At 43.1% G+C, this 20,268-nt stretch overlaps 1 protein-coding gene and 1 long non-coding RNA gene across 13 annotated transcripts in view; one reads left to right on the top strand and one right to left on the bottom strand.

Annotated features, from left to right (window-relative positions):
- LTBP1 (latent transforming growth factor beta binding protein 1) overlaps positions 1-20,268 on the top strand; it is a 189,412-nt gene that overhangs the window by 46,964 nt on the left and 122,180 nt on the right. For 10 of the 12 annotated variants that reach the window (XM_080997605.1, XM_080997609.1, XM_080997610.1 and 7 more), the window contains exon 5: positions 8,548-8,715. In XM_080997605.1, the coding sequence (XP_080853731.1) occupies positions 8,548-8,715 (168 nt within the window). Of the gene's footprint in view, positions 1-8,198; positions 8,716-20,268 lie in introns of those variants that run through there. The other 2 variants (XM_080997607.1, XM_080997608.1) reach the window with 2 other exon arrangements.
- On the bottom strand, positions 9,539-13,346 carry LOC308472718. The gene is made up of 2 exons (XR_013983666.1): positions 13,267-13,346; positions 9,539-9,955 (listed from the first exon to the last, which is right to left on the bottom strand). It is a non-coding gene; the product is annotated as an uncharacterized lncRNA (long non-coding RNA).

The raw sequence follows: 20,268 nt of genomic DNA on the forward strand, positions 1-20,268 counted from the left end.
GGTGACTGGAGATATTAAGTAGATATTTTGATTCTCATTAGATTTGCAGTTATTTGTGGCACCACACTGGCATTATTAAGGGACGCAAGTGACACTGTGGTCTAAACCACTGAGCCTCTTCGGCTTGCTAATCGTAAGGTCATTTGTTCGAATCCATGCAACGGGGTGAGCTCCAGTTGTTCTGTCCTAGCTTCTGCCAGCCTAGCAGTTTCAAAGTAGATAAATAGGTACCGCTGCAGTGGGAAGGGACATTTCTGTGTGCTCTGGAACTTGTCATGCTGTCCCATTGCACCAGAAGCAGTTTAGTCATGCTGGCCACATGACCCAGAAAGCTGTCTGTGGACAAACGCTGGCTCCCTCAGCCTGAAAACTGAGATGAGTGCCACACCCCATAGTCACCTTTGAATAATAATAATAATACTTTTATTACTTATACTGGTTTCCCCAGCCACTCTGGGTGGCTCCCAACAGAATATTAAAAATACAATAAAACATCAAACTTTAAAAACTTCCCTAAACAGGGCTGCCTTCAGGGCTGCCTTTGACTGGATTTAACCATCCAGGGTTCCTTTACCTATTAAGCTATTCAGTTAAGATTAACAAACCTTGTTCTGTCTATGCAAAACAGACACAGCTCATCATTCAGTTTAACTGGGATTTTTCAAAAGATAACACACTTTATACCTTTGATATTGGGTATAGTGGGTTATCCTTATTTTTGCATTGCTATAAGGACTTGAGATGAACTGCTGGTTAGGGGGCTATTCCTTTGTCTGTGTGGTTGATTTTGTATGTATGTGTGTGTGTGTGTGTGTGTATATATATATATGTGTGTGTGTGTGTGTGTGTATAATGTGTGTGTGTGTGTGTGTGTGTGTGTATATATATATATATATATAAATAAAACCATTATGTACTGAAGACCCCTGCTGGTCCCTAACTCATCCATGCCACAAATGGGAGCAACAGTGGAACAGGCTGACACCATGCAATCATTCACAATTTGTGTAAGAGATACTACTTTTCTCTTCTGAAATGTAAGGGGAAAGGTTGAAACAAGGAGTGTGAAGGGGATGTATTGCTGATATGCATCTTTATAGAGACCACTGTGCAGGATCTTTAAACAATATTTAGCAAAAGCCAATCAAGGACTGACTTGTTAGTTGACTATACAGTATATGGCTCTAACTGAAAAATCGCTAGAGGAAATATTTTTTTTAAAAAAATATAGTGTATAGAAATATTGTGAAAAATTCATTGTATGATTGAAAAAGGTTGCTGTTAAACAAAAAAGGTTATATTTTATGGTGGTATTTATTAAATATCAACTTTCCTTTGTACAGTTTTAAAGAAAAAAACTCTGAGAAGAGTTAATCAGGATGGGATCATAAAAGAACTGGGACAGGCCTACTTTAGGAAATAAGCAATTTCCTCTTGATTGTGTTTTGTCAGCAGTTTAAAAGGTATAGGAGATAACCAAAGAGCTTGAAAAGCTTTTAGTGTTTCTAAAACTGTATGTTTATATCTATACATGTATGTAAGTCTGGGATGGTTTTTTTCAGCTGTTCTGTGCAACAAGATTGGAACATAAATACCACAACATGAGAGATGAGTCCTAGGTGCATGTAAACCTTATATCCTAATAATGTGTATGGAATGAAAATATTGCTTTATTTCTAATGAAAATGTATTTAATATATTTAATACCATGTCGATCAATGAATTCTTTCTCCACTCTGTAAATATGTGTGTCATCTTTAAATGGAGCATGAGAACATAATCAGTTTTTTATATAGTCTTGCTACTCTCCAAAACCCAACCCCCACCCCAATTTTACAAGAGACTGGAAAGGTGCAGTTTCTCTAGGACAACAGCCTTCCAGTGACTTCATTGGTAAAGCAGCCCCAAACTTCTGTGTCCACATGGTCCTCCTCCAAATAGAATGAGATGCACGTGGACAGCTGGGTGTGTCATAGCTAGAAATCTTGCACCATATAGTAACTCTGGAAGACATCTATGTAAATTCTGAAAAGAATGGTAAACAATTAGTAGAAAATGTAAATCAACAATTGTTCACATTCATAAAGACAACTAAAACATGTATAAAATCTTCCTGGAATCGGATTAGCATTATAGGTAAAATGATCTACAAAGCTAGCTTATAGAATTCCTTCACCTTATATAACCCTATCTAGGTATAGCAAAAACAGCTGTCATGGCCATCTGGTCACAAGCCCTGCCAAATGCCCATTCCTCTGCTTGCTCTTTCTATTACAGCATAACAGACTGCAATTCAGTTTGTCACAGCAAGCCTTGTGTAGGATCACATTTAATTCATGATGTTGCTGTTGAATTGCCAGACCTTCAGGGTGGAGACTAATGGACTTTGGTGTGTGCCGTTGAATTATATTGGGTGCATTTCCAGTACAAAGCATTAACCCCCCCCCCCCGCCCTCCATACTGTAACAGATACTTCCTGTGATGGAAATCCCATTTAATCCCTGACTTGGGACTTAAGTTTCTGTTCTGTGAATGGAGGGAATAGCTTTCCATTCAACAAATGAGAGTTCTATAAGCGAAAGTGGTACAAAACTGTCCTGCTTCCATCCATGAAGCAAAAACATAGAATGTAAGCCAGTGGTTCTTAGAGGGTGTGGCAACAGCCCTGCCCCCCTGGTGTGGCAGGAGACAATGGCAAGTGTGGCAGGAAGAGTTAAGGACAATCAAAGAAACATTTCAGTGTAGTGTAGTGTAGTGGAATAATAATAATAATAATAATAATAACAACAACAACAACAAATTGCAGAATATGGATAGATATATTTTCAAAATGAGAGCAAGAGCATCAAGTGATACTGAGGACAACCCTAGCTGTGTTTTCCAGTGCATCTCTTTTCAATTAAAAAATTTGATGTGAGGTTGGCAATTTTTTATTTTGAAAGAGCGGCCCAGTGAAAACAGTTTTGAGAACCACTGATCTCAACCCATGGATTTACTATTAGGTCTCATCCAAGAGATTATGTCTTGGTTTCAGTTCCCTATTTGTAAAAATGGAATGAGGGATTTATTCATGAGAGAAAAATTAAAAATAATGATATATGAATGATAAAAAGAAATAATGTTCCCATAATTCAATGAATGTTTATTTATTAAATTTGTATACTGCCATTTGCCTTTAGATCCCAGGGCAGTTCACAACACAGGTTATTTTCATATTGTCAAGGCCATTTTTGTGTAATTTGAGATTAGATTACTACCGTATATACATGAATCTAATGTGCACCTCAGTTTTCAAAACCTTGAAGCCCAAAAAGTATTTGCTATGTCAGCGATGTTTTTCATGCTTGTAATCAAATCTAATGCACACCCTAATTTTCATGACATAATTTGGCCAAAAGAGATGTGCATTACGTTTGAGGAAACACGGTAGTACATAGAGAAATCTGGAATGGTGGCTAATGCTTATCTACCCACTCTTAATTTATCTTTGCTATATGGCTACTTTTCATAAAACAGTATCCTAAGGAGCCCTTCTCGGTAGTGGTCCCAGTCCTGTGGAATGCCATCCCATCAGATGTCAAGGAGATAAACAACTATATGACTTTTAGAAGACATACAAAGGCAGCGCTGTATAGGGAAGTTTTCCGTGTTTGATGTCTCCTTGTGTTGGAAGCCACCCAGAGTGGCTGGGGCAACCTAGTCAGATGGGCTGACTACTACTACTACTACTACTACTACTACATTAAGCTTACTGAGGTTGCATTTTATGATTATTTTGTACATGGGTACGGATATTTGGATGAAACATACAAGTAGAGAATCATATACAGAGACCATATATGTGTAAGTATCTTTGTGATTCCCTTTAACTTATCCAGGAGTGAAGTGCAATTAAGGGTTAGATCCACCTTTCCATTTACTGTAAATGGAAATTTCTACATATGTTTGTCCTTCAGTCTAATGTGCCAAGTGTGCACTTTGTATTTGGGTAACAGAAGCCTCAAGAATTGGCGGGTACTTAGCTGAAATAGAAACTAGTAGTGTTGAGGTACAGTCTGGATTTGTCTTTCCCTCTTACATGTTCAGGTTTAGAGTTGGCATTGCATATGTGTCCAGAGGTATAAATGGACAAGTCCTACTTTTACTGACTTTTTGTAAGACATGGTGCATCTTTAGCAGCCCATTCTTGTTCCACATAGAGGCACAAAAGTCCATCCTGAGTTGCCATGGAGAACTACAGGATAGTTCTTGCACGTTGGCTCCGCAAACCCTTGTCTTCTCTCCTGGTCTGCAGTTTTGAATGATCCTCTGTTCTGCTTGTTATATACCATATTTTTCGCCCTATAGGGTGCACCGGCCCATAGGACGCACCTAGTTTTTGGGGGGGGAATAAAGAAACAAAATTTTATTCCCCCCCCCAACCGCGGCTTCAGTGCGCTCCGTGCTCCCGGGCAGCAGGCTGCTATCCACAGCCTAGGGAGCCCTGCGGGAACTCCCGCGGGCTCCCCAGGCTTGCTGATAGCTTCCTGAAGCCTGGAGAGTGAGAGGGGTCAGTGCACACCGACCCCTCTCGCTCTCCAAGCTTCAGCGAAAGCCTGCATTCGCCCCATAGGACGCACACAGATTTCCCCTTCATTTTTGGAGGGGAAAAAGTGCGTCCTATAGGGCGAAAAATACGGTAGTTCCCGAAAATAGTCCATGAAACTTCGGCTTCTTTTCACTAAACGATCATTTTCAAATGTGGATGTCTATTAGGACTAGGAATGCTGGAGAAATTAAATCATTCTGTATTAGGAATTGAACCAACCTAATTCACTGGTCCAGAAATTTGCATGCATGTCGGAATGCAGCTATGGGTTGGATTACATACTTTACTGAAATGGCAATTTAGTTTCTGTAAAATTCCATAAAATATGTGAAAGTAAGTGTTTGGTATTTAACAGAAAAAGCATACAAAAATGTGTAGAAGAAATGCATTGAAAGCATGCAAAAAAAAAGTCTTTTAGGGGAAGAAAGTACAGCATTCGTACAATTCAAATGTGAATTTTTCATGCATTTTTTAAAATGCAAAAAACAGAATGGAATGGATCTATGATTCATGCATGCTCATGCGTGTGAACTGACATGGAATGGAAATAGGTTGTTCTGTCCCTAACAATGCATGGGATTTTATTCTACTTCAGTTGCCTGCCCTGGGCTCTTATATGAGGAAGAGCGATATAAAAATCAAATTATAATATTAAATCACGTTCTTACAACCAGAAACTCATGAGATGTCTGACACAGACAGACAATGAGTGATACACGCAGTTCCTGCAACTCCCCTTATGTGCTCTGCAGATATATAAAGAAAATGTATCAGTAGTGGGTTCTTGGAAGCACGCATTTCCTGGATACAGCCAGTCTCCAAAGAAAGTCCTATGTGCATAGCTGTCAAGTGTCCCTTATTTGAAGGGACAGTCCCTTATTCCAGCGCCGTGTCCTGCTGCTGTCCCTTATTGATGGATGTCCCTTAAATGTCCCTTAAATGATGTCCCTTAAATTTCAAAGGAAGCAGCTCCTCTCCCTCTCTCCCTGCCAGCCAGGGAGGAGGGAGGCTCCAACTGTGTTGCTTGGCTGTGTTGCTCACCCAATAAGAAGTCTAAGAATGACTGAGGGGTGGAGCTTGCATGCCTTGTGTGTGGCTGGTTAATGCAAGCTGAGGAGGTTTTTGAATGCTGGACGCCATTTTGTTGCACGTGCTGCTGCAAATTTTGCAGTGCAAAGCCAGGCTGGGAGCCATCTTAAGTTGAGGCTGCATAGGCCTTGTGGTGCATGTGATTCAGATTCTATTCAGTTGAACCTCTGGTTACAAAGTTGGTTGGACAGTGTTCTCGAAGCTACCCAGCATGAGTTTGACCAGACTGCAGGAGGACAGGAAGACTGGAGTACCTGGAACAGGTGAGGCTGCAAGTCCCTTATTTTGGCTGCTGGTCCCTTATTTTCAAGGCTGCTGGTCCCTTATTTTCAAATCTGTAAGTTGACAGCTATGCCTGTGTGATGCAACCTTCCAAAGCAATCCTATACAAATCAACTCAGAAGAAGCTTTGTTAAGTTCATTGGGGCTTGCTACCAAGTAAGGCTCCTAAATAACTTACTGAGTTCCCAGTCATATATTCCAGCAATCCTTTGCTATGTTATCAAATTGTACTGAAAGTGCATTGTTTGTTGTTTTGTCTGCATCATGACTCAAGGGTCACCATTCAGTCGCATCGGTATTGTCAGAGTCCAATTTAAACCATGCTGTGGCACTGAAGAGCTGCAGCTGGGATTTCTCTAGCACACGAGATTTTCCAGGTTGGGCCAGCTTGATAGTGGTTACTTAGCTAAGCATGTTGTTTTAATTAGATCACTTCCTAAATGGAAAAAAAAAATGATTGCAAAAGGCATGTTAAAATAGAGGATAGAAATTGTTACGGTTTTTCTAGGAAAAGATTTTTTTTTTCTGTGAAGACATTTCCAAATAAAATATTGAAAATCTGCTTGGTGTTTTAGAATTGACTTAGATGTTTGAAATCTGGCCGCCTTAGCAGTTCACAAGCAACTTTATGCCTGTTTATTGGGAAAGGTGTAGAGCTAGTTCCTAGAAAATGCAGTTTGCCAATAGAAAAGCTAAGATTTGCCTTTAAGTGAGCTATGAATGGTGAAGTTAGAATGAGTGAAATTCATTGTTTTCCCCTTTCATCTCTGCTATGCCTACTGTTACAAATTATTCAGAGCACAAGTGTTCCAAATATGAGGCAGGCTTCCTTAGAAGGCTGTGAGCAGTGCTAGGGAAGACTTTTAGCTCCTCTGTGAGCCTTCTCACTGTCTTCTTGCAACCAGTAAACAGAACTGCAACTCATTCTGGTCTACCTCTGTTGGTGAAGTACAGGTGGCTCTTCATACTATGTAAAATGGCGCTGGTACTAGAAAGCGGACCTGCCAAAGCCTAAGTAATAAATTAGCAGTGCAGACTGCACCCCCTGTATTGGTCCCACAGTGTATCTGTATGAATGGGAGGAGACTGCTCCCATATCCATGTGTTGTTGTGCTGAATGAACACATTAAATCTCCTCAGATAATGAGGAGCTGTGGCTAGTTGTATTTGGAGGAGGGGGGGAGTTCACGATTTCAATATTGGCAGAGAGAAGCTTTCTGTAAGTAGGTCTAAAAGTTGCTTGTTTACAGTAAGCTGGAGCATTTGCTCTGCATCTGGCGGGCAACAGTTTAATGCCAGTGTCTGGAGATGAATCAGCTGGCACTGTTTTCTTTACTTTCAATTAATCTTATTACAAGCCAAAAATAATATGAAATGATATTATGTTAGGAAACATTCTCCTCCCCCCCCTAAGCATTACCCATAATAATTTCCCAGAGGGCATTCATACACTGGATGGGCCAACCAACCAGTGTTCAAATTGCACGCATTGTTGTGGCAGGAACATATTGGAAAACGTTTAGAAAAAATGTTGGCTTGGAAGAAATCAGGCTTGGATAATTTTTATCAACTAGTTATTATTAATATGGTTTCTTAATGAAGGAATGAAGTTGCAGTAAAACTTTGACAAGGTAGGGGGAGATGCACATGATTTTGTATATCTGAAGCATGCTTTTTTAAAAAGTAAGAAAATAAGAGATATAAATGTTTGTTGCTTAACCAAATGTATATACAATCATTCGTAAAATCTGGGGCTTTAAAAAAGAGAGAAAATCTGGGGTTTGGTAAATCCTCCCATCTTCTAAGAACAGATCAGACTAAAGTACTGAATGACTGTGTCTGGAACACACTTTCGCTTTGCCCCACCCCACCCTCGGTTAGGAACAGGTTTTGCAGTTATCCGTTGGCAATCTTGCACAATTAGGACGTTGGTTTAAGTGCTAGTATTTGTCGACAATGTAAAACCTATAATATGTAAATCCACATGGAGTAGCCGTTCCAAGAATCTGTGGAAAAAAATAAAGGGTCCTGGGCAGCTGCGTCACTGGATTTGTTCACTTCAGGCTGGGGTGCCAGGAGATTTGAGACAGATGTTTTCAGACATGCGGCATGCCTAAAACATTTCCAGGGGTCGGGCTACAAATAGTGACTTAATAAGTGTAGAAACAGGAAAAGTATGCAAGAGGAAAAGACGCAAGAGTTTATTCACCCCTAGGTGAACAGCCAGTCGCTTTACATTACATCTGCCTGTCAGGGTTGGCTATTTAAGCTGTCATGCCCTTGGTATTGCTCTTTGACTGTGAATAAAGTGCAGCATTGTGATTACTAATCCCACTCCAGTGACTTGACTTTAAATGTGGTTTTGGAGTGGATCCCGGAGTCCTGTTTGCTAAGCTTCCTACTCCTGTTTCAGAGACACCACTGGATATCGAGGAGAGAGCACTGAAGACTGCCCTCCTCTGTTAAGAACTCTCTGCCTTTTTAAATTTTATTTTTAAAGAGCTTTTTTTTTTTAATCATCTAAAGGAACTCAATGGCTACCAAAGTGACTTGTTTGTTTTTCTTTTTCTCTTTGCCTCTGCTCCCAGTGGGAAATCACACGGGACGCATCAAGGTGGTCTTTACACCCAGCATCTGTAAAGTGACTTGTAAAAAAGGCACCTGTCAGAACAGCTGCGAGAAAGGGAACACCACGACTCTGATTAGTGAAAATGGGCATGCTGCTGACACCTTGACAGCACCCAACTTCCGAGTAGGTAAGTCTCTCCAATCCTTCATCATCCTTGCTAATCCTTTCTTCTTCTTCTTCTTCTTCTTCTTCTTCTTCTTCTTCTTCTTCTTCTTCTGTTGGACTCTGCGTATTTGTGCATGTTTTGAAATTGTTAGCTTTTTCTTCAAGGGTCTATGATAAGTGTAATGTGCTGGGCATCCCCTGACTGTCTGATAATTCTTTGAATATGCGAAAGAGAGGGATAACTAGTTAAACCCCACAGTTTAGGTTGTATGTGGTGGGGGAGGTGGTGGCAGCGCTGTGTGTTAATAGCTCTGTGTAGAAACTCGCAAATTGGATGGAAAATATGTCATGGTTGAGGGGGGAAGTGCTCTCAGTTTGTGGTTCTAATTTTGCATAAGTGAATGTGAAAAATCTGGTTAGACTTGAATGAAATGTTCCTGCAAGACATTGTCTGGGAATTGTTTGACTCTGCATTCCTGTGAGTGAAATGGGTGCCAGTTTTCAACTTTTGCCTTGAGTGTGTTGTGAGCATAACATATTTATTATGTGTCAAGTGTCCAAATAGGAGACATAAAGCTTAGAAATCAAATCAAAAGTAAGACAAATGTCAATTATCATTCCAGTGAATGCTATTTTGTGTTCTCCAAAAAGGAATCTCAGTGGCATAGCTAGCATGGTACACCAAAAATAAGATTGTTTTTCAAAGGTTATTGAATGTTAGCTGTAGAGAAGTGTATACTTAACACAGATTCAGTTTTCCACCCATCTTGCTTTGCAGTGAAATTCAAGCACAATGGTTCAGAGTAGTGTGACATACAGTTTACATGTCCTTGTTACTGATTAGGGCAGTTTGCAATGTCATTTTATTCAGTTCATGAAACTTTCTTAAAGCTCTTCACTTAATATCAGATAATCCTTAGAATAGCAAAACTATTCCAAGTACAAACATAATGTTAGGCAGAGTAGAAAGAGGCATCCTAATTGTCTTTTTACAGTATACAATCTTTCCCCAAAAAATGCTATTTCTGATTCCTCTGGTCTGGCAAAGTGGATGTATGAAACGCAGATCAATCACTCTAAAGATTCTTCCAGATGTTGCTTCTAGCAGAACAGTAGCAGCAAATCAGGAATCACAGCAGGAGGTGCCTCAGAGAGGAGAGATGCTTCTCAGCATGGGAGTTTAGAGTTACCATTGCTGTCTTGCCCATTTGTAGCTGTGCCAGTCATGTTGGATTCTACTAGTCTGTCTGGACTGGCGGTATCTGAAATGGAGCTGACATTTCAGCATGGGGATTGAGTGTGACCAGTGCTCTGATTCAAGCACTTATTATCTACAAAAGAGAAAAGTGTTGATTTAGATGTAACAGAAAACCACAGCCTGGTATTATTTGAAATCTAGATTCACTTGCTGCTTCTTCCCATTGTACTTCCCTGAGTTCCAATTTAGCAGCTGACTATAGTATATTATAGCAGAATAACTGGACAGTGTATGGTTTGCACACACAAAAACTGGAAATTGCAACTGAACTGTGAACTGATTCCACTTTTGCAGACATAGGGGAGAGTGTGCATGACCCCAAGGCTCATTCTTGCTACACCAAACCATGTCCTTAGATTAAATTACAGACGAGTCATGGTATGGATCCAAATTCCTTTGATACCATAGTACATTTCTTGATAATGATAGCTTTAAAAGGCATGCTGCACTGATTGCATCCTAAATATAATTCTGGTATGTGGCAATGTGTGAGGAACTGAAAAATAAGGAGAACTTATGAATGAGAGCTGCTATACATCCAGTAACAAGTGTGAAAAATCAAATTCCATTCCTGTGGCAATTGTCACAGCTATGTGAAGCATAGTTTTGTTTTAATACATTTAGTGTAACTGCCCTGAATGATAAGGTATCTTAGAAGGTAAAATATTTGATAACCAAGAAGAAACATTACAGGACAGAATGACATTGGAGGTTTTTAAGCATTTCAGGGAGTTGAACTAGATGACTCTCAGGGTTCCTTCTAACCCTTCAGATCTATGATTCTATGACATACTTTTACTTGTTCTGTAAAGCTGCATTTCACAATCTTTTGAAACAAGTAGTACCATTTTCTTCCTGCCCTCAGGTTTGATATTTTAGAAACGGTATGCCCTGTAACTACTTAAAAGGGAATCAGCTCAATATATAGAAAAGTTTATCAGGCATACAAAACAGTATGCAGGCGTGTTTATGTTTAGAAGTCCGACTTGCGGGGCATTACCAGAACTGCACCCAGAGGTAAAACTGGGATGGTGAGTGATTTTGTAGATCATAATGATCCATCATTGCTTGACTGGGTGAGGGGAAAATGGAAGAGTTAGGTCTTCAATTGCCACTTAGTGCCAGGATCACACTTTTAAGGTCCAGCCCACTAATATGTTAGACTCCATCTAGCCAGGCAGAATAGGTGTTACCTATTGATCCTAGGACTAGTGATCAAAGACCTTGAACTCTAGGAGGTAAATGCTGCAGCTACTTCTGAGGCCCACCTGCTGCAGTATTTACCTCCTAGAGTTCAAGGTCCTGTACCTAATGAATACAATGGTGCATCCAGGAGCATGGGTTCGTAAGCTGAATATGGTCTTTGATCACTAGTCCTAGGAATAAGAAACCTGGAGCAAGTCCAGCACTGGGATGAGTAGAGAGCAGCTCTAGTTTCTGCCTCAAAATTTTTCAGGGAAAACAAAAGGCCTTTAGAGACAGTATTGAGAAGATGTGTAACCTTAAGAATCCATGTGCCAGCACTAGGACATTTCCTTCATTAAACTGAATTAATATCAGTGGGTTTTTTGTTTTGGTTCATAAGACATCTGGATGTAGGGTAGCAGTAAGGTAGCCAAGTTTAAAGATACCATATCGTTCAAGGTGGATGAAAAAAAAAAGGATTACGCAGAGCCAAAATGACCTCTCCAAACTATGGAAATGGGTATTAGAATGGCAAAAACAGTTCAGTGTAAACAAGTGTCAAGTGATACATATTGGGATAAAAAGAAACTTAACTTTATGTAAACTGCCACTGGCTGTTTTTCTGTCTCTTATAATACTAGAACCTGGGGTCATCAAGTGAAGCTGAATAGTGGGAGATTCGGGATATACAAAATGAAGTACTTCTTCAAATAGCACATTGTTTAAGGGTTCAAAAAATTCATGGAAGATAAGACTCTCAGCGACTAGTAATGATGCATGTATGTTACCTCTGGCACCAGAAGCAGTATTCTTTACTTGCTTAGGAACATGTTCCATTGTGCTCATGTCCTCCTTGTGGGTTTCACATAGGCATCTGGTGGCCACTGTGAGAATAAAACAGACTGGACTAGATGGATCTTTGGTCTGATCCAATAGGGCTCTTTCCATTTTTTCACTTTACTGCTGTTTTCCAGACAAGTGCATGGTGGCTAAGGAGTCTTGGTATAAATACCCTCACCCCATCTTTGCCACCCCTTTCAATCACCATGGGCATATTACGAGTGGCATATAAAAATAATATTGTGTATTGTGTTAAAACAATAGCAGCAGTCGGTTTAGAGTGGACAAAAACACCCCAAGTTCAGTCAACAGATTGAAGTACGGTAGTTCAGAGTATTAATAAAGATTTGTTTATGTTATGCGACTGTTTTGCTTTCAGATTTAGCTTTCCAAAAGAATTGTATTTATTTGTGGCAGGGAACAGGATTAGAGAGTGTAATGGAGAAAGGGAACAGCATTGCAAATGCTGAATTTCCCAGCTAACATTTGTGATTGTATGACTCATTCTTGCTCATAAGTCTTTTCTGATTTAATATATTCTAGCAAGTTTGAACAATGTAGGGCTGATACAGTGAAGTACTTATTCATTCTCTTTAGACTTTATAAGGCAAAAACAGTATGACTTGCTGCTCTTGAACTGAACATCTTAGGCAGGCTTCCTCAACCTTGGCCCTCCAGATGTTTTTTGGCCTACAATTCCCATGATCCCTAGCTAGCAGGACCAGTGGTCAGGGATGATGGGAATTGTAGTCTCAAACCTGTAATCTCAAACCTGGAGGACCGAGGTTGAGGAAGCCTGATCTTAGGGTTAGTGATCATGTGTCTTGCTGCTTCCCTATATCTTCTACTTAAGAGCAAAAGTCATATAACACACTTTCCCCTTTTATCTACTTTCTGTTGAGCTCTAATTCCCCCCAGTCACTTTGGTCTGACTCCTTCTGGCCTTAACTACTTATAATACTAAGTTCTGAGTTAACCTTTTGGGGAAGTAACAAGATTATTCTTTGCTTGCATCCCCAAACTCGGCCCTCCAGCTGTTTTGGGACTACAGTTCCCACCATCCCTGACCACTGGTCCTGTTAGCTAGGAATGATGAGAGTTGTAGTCCCAAAACAGCTGGAGGGCCGAGTTTGGGGATGCCTGCCTCAGTCCCTGCTGCAACTCTTCCTATTTATGTTTCCATTATAGCCTGACTGATTTCTGTCCTCTAGCTCTTTTGGTGACTCTTGTACTCATTCCTGCTTGTGCTTCTGCCATAAGAAAATAAGAGCCCTGCAGGATTATACCCACCTACTTCAGCATTGCGTTCTTACAGTGTGCAGCCTCTATGGGAAGCCCACAAACAGGGCAGAAGCACAAAAGCACTCTCCGAATTTATGTTTCCTAGCAACTGGCATTCAGAGGCATATCATCTCTGGTACTGGAGGTAGGACCCAGTCATAATGGCTAGAAGCCATTGATAGCTGTACCCTAAGGCTCTTTTAATGTCGCCCAATTTGATGGCCTTTACTACATCCAGCGGCAATGAATTCCACTCTGGTGGTTCTTCTTCAGCAAGACTTCTTTTATATGCATGTTTATTTTATCTTTATACTTTTCACCAGTTTATTTAGAACAAACATTAAGCTAACCAGCCTGTTATTTCATAGATCTCCCCCAATCCCCTTTTTTGTTTTTAAATGGGTGTTGTATTGGCCACTTTCTGGTCTGAAGTAACAGAAGCCAATCTTGGGAAAGTTACATGTTTTTGTTGTAAGTTCAGCAATTTTACATTTGAGTTCTTCAGTAACTTTTAGATGGATGCCATTTGGACCTGGTGATTTGTTTTTAATTTGTCACTAAGGTGTAGGACTTAATCTTTTGTCACAACTATTTGCCTTAGTTGCCCAATCTCCTTTCTTGGGAAAGTTAGTTCAGATAGAATAATAATAATAATAATAATAAATTTTATTTATATCCCGCCCTCCCCAGCCAAAGCCAGGCTCAGGGCGGCTAACAACAAACAAATAATCAAACAATCAAATAATCCAACATTCTAAAACATTTCATTATAAAAATTAATTAAAATCAAATTAATGGCAACCGTTAAGCAAAGTTCTGTGCAGGTTGCCGGAGGTGGGAGTCAGGCTGGGCCCTGACCAAAGGCCTGGCGGAACAACTCTGTCTTGCAGGCCCTGCGGAAAGATGTCAGGTCCCGCAGGGCCCTAGTCTCTTGTGACAGAGCGTTCCACCAGATTGGAGCCGCAGCTGAGAAAGCCCTGGCTCTAGTTGAGGCCAGCCTAACCTCTCTGAGGCCTGGGACCTTCAGGATGTTTTTATTTGCAGACCGTAGGTTCCTCTGTGGGGCATACCAGGAGAGGCGGTCCCGTAGGTACGAGGGTCCTAGGCCGTATAGGGCTTTAAAGGTTAAAACCAGCACCTTAAACCTGATCCTGTACTCCACCGGGAGCCAGTGCAGCTGGTATAGTACCGGATGAATGTGATCTCGCAGCGAAGACCCCATAAGGAGTCTTGCCGCGGCATTCTGCACCCGCTGGAGTTTCTGGGTCAGTCTCAAGGGCAGCCCCACGTAGAGCGAGTTACAATAATCCAGTCTGGAGGTGACCGTCGCGTGGATCACAGTGGCTAGGTCAGGGCGAGAGAGATAAGGGGCCAACTGCTTAGCTTGGCGGAGATGAAAAAATGCCGCCTTTGTTATAGCTGTAATCTGCGCCTCCATAGAGAGGGAGGTATCGAAGATTACACCCAGACTCTTAACGGACGGTGCTGGCACTAATTGCACCCCCGCAAGAGATGGGAGTTGCCCCCCCAATCCCATATCGTCCCGTCCCAGCCAGAGGACCTCTGTCTTCGAAGGATTTAACTTCAATCGGCTTCCGCATAACCATCCAGCCACAGCTTCCAGACATCTGGTCAGTGTGTCTGGGGCCGAGTCAGGATGGCCATCCATCAACAGATAGAGTTGGGTGTCATCGGCATACTGATGGCAACCCAGCCCAAAACTCCGGACAAGCTGGGCGAGGGGGCGCATAAAGATGTTAAAAAGCATCGGGGAGAGTATCGCACCCTGAGGCACTCCACACACCAAGGAGTGGCGGGATGACAATTCCCCCCCAAGCGCCACCCTCTGTCCCCGACCAGAGAGAAACGAGCGCAGCCATTGAAGGACTGTGCCCTGGATCCCCACGTCGGCAAGGCGGTGGTCCAGGAGTTCGTGATCAACCATGTCGAAGGCTGCTGACAGGTCTAGAAGAATCAGCAGCCCCGACCCGCCTCGATCCAGCTGCCTGCGGAGATCATCTGTTAGGGCGACCAGAGCCGTCTCGGTCCCATGACCAGCGCGGAAGCCAGACTGGAATGGATCCAGAGCCGATGTTTCATCCAGAAACCTACCAAGCTGTTCAGCAACCGCTCTCTCAATCACCTTACCCAGGAATGGAAGATTCGAAACCGGGCGGTAATTGGATAGATCTAAGGGATCTAATGATGTTTTCTTTAAGAGCGGGCGCACCACTGCCTCCTTCAATTCCCCTGGAAATATCCCGGTGCCAAGGGACAAATTGATGATATCCCCCAGGGGGGCCCGCACCTCGTCTGGACACGCTCTAATCAGCCAAGACGGGCACGGGTCAAGAGGACAGGTGGTGGGCTTTCCAGCTCGGAGGAGTCTGTCCACATCGGCTGGGGATATCCGATCAAAGTGGTCCAATACTGGACCCGAGGACAGTCGAGGGGCCTCCAGTTCCTTTATTGTATCCAAATTGGCAGGGACGTCATGGCGGAGCAACAGGACCTTCTCCGCAAAAAAGCTCGCAAATTCCTCACAGCTGTGTGTCAGATTGTTATTTAAATTTGGCTGTCCTTCAAGGGACGTTAAAGACCTAATTATACTAAATAATTGCGCCGGGCGAGAGCTAGCGGATGCAATGGAGGCCGAGAAGTAAGACTTCTTAGCGGCCTTCACCGCCATCTCATAGGTTTTCATAAAAACCCTATAAGATGTTCTTGAGGCTCCGTCACGGGCACCCCGCCATACTCGCTCTAGCCGTCTGAGGTCCCGCTTCATTTTCCGAAGCTCCTCGGTAAACCAGGGAGCCCGGTTTCTGCGGAGTCGCAGAGGGCGCTTAGGTGCGATCTCATCTATGGCTGCCAGGAGCTGGGTATTCCAGCCCTCAACAAGCTCAGTCAATGAGTCGCCAGGGGGAGCAAGGTCCCGCAAGGCTTGACGGAATCTATCAGGGTCCATCAGCCTCTGCGGGCGAGCCCAAATCGGCTCGCCACCTAAGCAGGGTGGGGGTGGAAAGTCAATCCTGGCTTTCAGAGCGTAGTGATCAGACCATGGCACCTTAATTGAAGGAGACATGATCACATCTATACCTACGCCAAAGATCAAATCCAGCGTGTGGCCTGCTTGATGTGTGGGGCCTGAAACAAACTGGGAGAGCCCTAGTGTTGCCATGGAAGACACCAGGTCCAGAGCCTGTGAGGAGGGAGTGGCATCAGCATGGATGTTGAAGTCCCCCAATACCAATAGGTTAGGGAACTCCAAGGCCCAGCCGGCCACCGCCTCCAGTAGGCCTGACAGGGTGGCTGCTGGTGCGCTAGGTGGCCGGTACACCAGCCAGACAGCCAAGCTCACCTCAGAGCCCCACACTAGGCCAACACATTCAATGCCGGGGATCGATGGCGATGGTAGAGCCCTGAAAGGACAATCTTCCCGGATTAATAATGCCACCCCTCCCCCCCGGCCCACAGTCCGTGACTGGTGGAGGACGGAGAAACCCGGGGGTGCCATCTCTCGTAAGGTAACTGTTGCCCCTTCGCGTACCCAGGTCTCCGTCACACAAGCCAGGTCAACCCCCTGCGAGGTAAAGAAATCTCGCAGAGTGGCGGTTTTGTTGCCTATAGACCTGGCATTGCACAGCACCAGTGACGGAGGTGAGTAATCCTTGCTCACCCTACCCTCGTCCCTCGGGATGGGGCGCAGATTGGAAGGGGTACGAGCATATCCGTATCTCGATCCCCTTCGCCTATAACATCTGCCCCCACCACCATACCTCCCTCGCCCCTCCACGGTAGCAATCCCGGTAGGGTCTGCCCTATATCTCCTGCTGTGAGTTCAGATACAAATACCGGTAATTCATTCAGCTTCTCTGCAACCTCTTATTCCTTGTTTAGCATAGCTTTTTGAGTCCTTTGTCCAAAGGTACAACCATCTTCCTAGATGGTTTCCTTCTTCAAATGTATTTAAATATATTTTTGTTGGTGGTCTTAATGATTCTAGCAATATGCTCTCTTTTTCCATCCATTGTTGGCTGCTTGCAGTTTGTTTTTGTTTTCCTCATTGATCCAGGTCCCATATGGCTTAAACTCTTGGCTCTACTCTTGGCTTCTATAATCCTTCCATCCAAGTAGAGCATGAAGTAGCTATGTCCTCAGCATCCAGTACGCATGGGTACCTATGTACAAGGAGATGTTATTTAATTAAAAGCCATTGATTGCTCATCAGTTTGTCTAACTTAAATGATTCCAAGGATGGAAAGAGAAAGCCACTGTTGTGGAATAATTTAAGTTCTGGGCTTTCACAGAGGAAACTGAGACTTAAGTCAAGCATAGCATCTCAACAGCAATGGAGCTGATTTGGAATTACCCTCACTGCATTCAGTCAGGTGTTCCTTTCCTGTCCAGGTTCATGCTCTGACAAACATAGGTTTGCATCAGATCCTAGCCAAGCACAGCACTGATTGACTTATACCTGTGATATCTTTGTGGAACCTTCTCCCCAAGCAGTTTTGCACATTAAATAAAGGTTTCTGTTTTTCTCTTTAATTAGTGTGATGAATGAGTATCTGAAACATGTATGGTGTGGGGAGAGATTGTTTAACTAGGATATTTATCTGTCATTTCTGTTGATCAGCTGGTAGGAAATCAGGCTCACGTAGTAGCTGGGAACTCTACAAGTCCTTTTTTAATATTACACTTGTTTCCATCTTCAGTTTTAAATTACCGTATTTTTCACTCCTCCCAAAGACGCACCAGACCATAAGGTGCACCTAGTTTTGGGAGGAGGGAAACAAGAAAAAATTATTCTGAATCCCAGAAGCCAGAACAGCAAGAGGTATCTGGCTTCTGGAATACCGTGTGGCTGTTCTGACTTCTGGGATAACCGCGCCAAGCCTCTTCAGGGCAGTGGGATGAAGGCTCCCCCAGCTCGAAGAGGCTGCGCACAGCTAAGGCAGAAGCCAGGACGGCGCGTCGCTGAAGGGGCGCTGCGCAATTCTCCCTCTCTGAGAGGGTGAACTGCTCAGCACCCCTTCAGCAAAGCTGGAGAAGGAACAGAAGGAGACCCTTCTGTTCCTCCTCCGGCTTCCAGGAGGCCGCGAAGCGGGAGGAGGAACAGAAGGACTCTCTTCTGTTCCTCCTCTGGCTTCGCATGACAGGTGCGTCGCTGAAGGGGCGCTGCGCTTTCTCCCTCTCCGTGCAGCGTCCCTCCTTCCATCCTGTGAAGGAGAGACGCTGCGCAGAGAGGGAGAAAGCGCAGCGCCCCTTCAGCGAAGCTGGAGAAGGAACAGAAGGAGACCCTTCTGTTCCTCCTCTGGCTTCCAGGACAGGCGCGTCGCTGAAGGGGCGCTGCGCAGTTCTCTTTCTCTGCGCAGCACCTCTACTTCACAGGAAAGGTGCTGCGCAGAGAGGGAGAAGGCGCAGCGCCCCTTCAGCAAAGCTGGAGAAGAACCATAAGGAGACCCTTCTGTTCCTCCTCCGGCTTCCAGGACAGGCGCGTTGCTGCAAAGCCAGAAGAGGAACAGAAGGAGTCCCTTCTGTTCCTCCTCCAGCGTTGCAGGACAGGCACTGCACAGAGAGGGAGAGCTGCGCAGCGCCATTCGCTCCACAAGACGCACTCACATTTCCCCCTACTTTTTAGGAGGAAAAAAGTGCGTCTAATGAAGCGAAAAATACGGTACCACTCAGTTGTAAAGCTCCTCATTGAGTAGCAGTGAGAAATTCACTATCTCTGACCATAGCCCACCTTACAAGCTTCTTGTAAGCAAATATCATATACAGTGGTACCTCGGGTTAAGTACTTAATTCGTTCCGGAGGTCCGTTCCTAACCTGAAATTGTTCTTAACCTGAAGCACCACTTTGGCTAATGGGGCCTCCTGCTGCTGCCGCGCCACCGGAGCAGGATTTCTGTTCTCATCCTGAAGCAAAGTTCTTAACCCGAGGTACTATTTCTGGGTTAGTGCAGTCTGTAACCTGAAGCGTATGTAACCTGAAACGTATGTAACCCAAGGTACCACTGTAGTAAGATAGTTGTTGTTGTTGTTGTTTAGTCGTGTCCGACTCTTCGTGACCCCATGGACCAGAGCATGCCAGGCACTGGTAGTTACAAGTATGAATTAAAAGAGCAAGAGGAAATAAATCTTATTTGTCATACATGATTAAAGGGACTATCCAGGATGGTCTAAGAATTTAAAACTTGTTGAAACAAATATCTGTAACTGTGTACTATATTGAGCCCAATGCCTTTTTTCTATTAAAACAGTGGTTATCATATAGGAGTTACAGAAAACTCATTAGCCAAAAAAGTGGATGTGACTTGTATGGAAGCCAACACACTTTTACTGCAGCATTCATATACAAGAAACGTTCCAACAGCAGATTGTTGCACTAAAATGTTCTTTAAGGAAATTGCCTTTAAAATGTCAGTATTAGGTACAGGAGAAAGAAAATGAGTGCCAGATTATATTCCTGGGAAATGGGAGGCCGAACCATGCATTTTCCCGCTTTATTTGCATTTCTTCCATTTTGCCTGTAACAGAGCACCTATGTCTTTTTCTGTTGTTCCATAGTTTATATGGAATCCAACAGAGTTCAAGGGACAATAATAAAACTGTGATATCTGCAGAATGATTTGGTTGCTGCTGATATGTCAATACCTTAGCTAGTCAAGCATATATTTCAAATAGCATGGGGGAAGGGGGAGTGTGATGACATAAAAGGGGTTCTGTGCCAGGGAAAGCAGATTAAGAGGACGCATAAAGTCAGACAAAACAGCTTGTAGAAGTATTTGTGTAAAAGCGGGACAAGGCTTTAAAACTTTTTTGGCAACTAGTGCCAGACACTTGGTGCTTAGTTTTCATAATATAATTGTTTCTTTGTCCATCCTGCCCCTACATTGCCATAAGACTAGTTATACTGCCAAAAGCAAAAAAAAAACTCCCCATCTAATTTTTTTTTTATATAGTATATAATTCGCCAATCATAACGGAGTTATCTAGTATTATACAATA

The sequence above is a fragment of the Podarcis pityusensis genome (genome assembly GCF_964106645.2).
Source record: "Podarcis pityusensis genome assembly, chromosome: 3".
NCBI classification, from domain to species: domain Eukaryota; kingdom Metazoa; phylum Chordata; class Lepidosauria; order Squamata; family Lacertidae; genus Podarcis; species Podarcis pityusensis.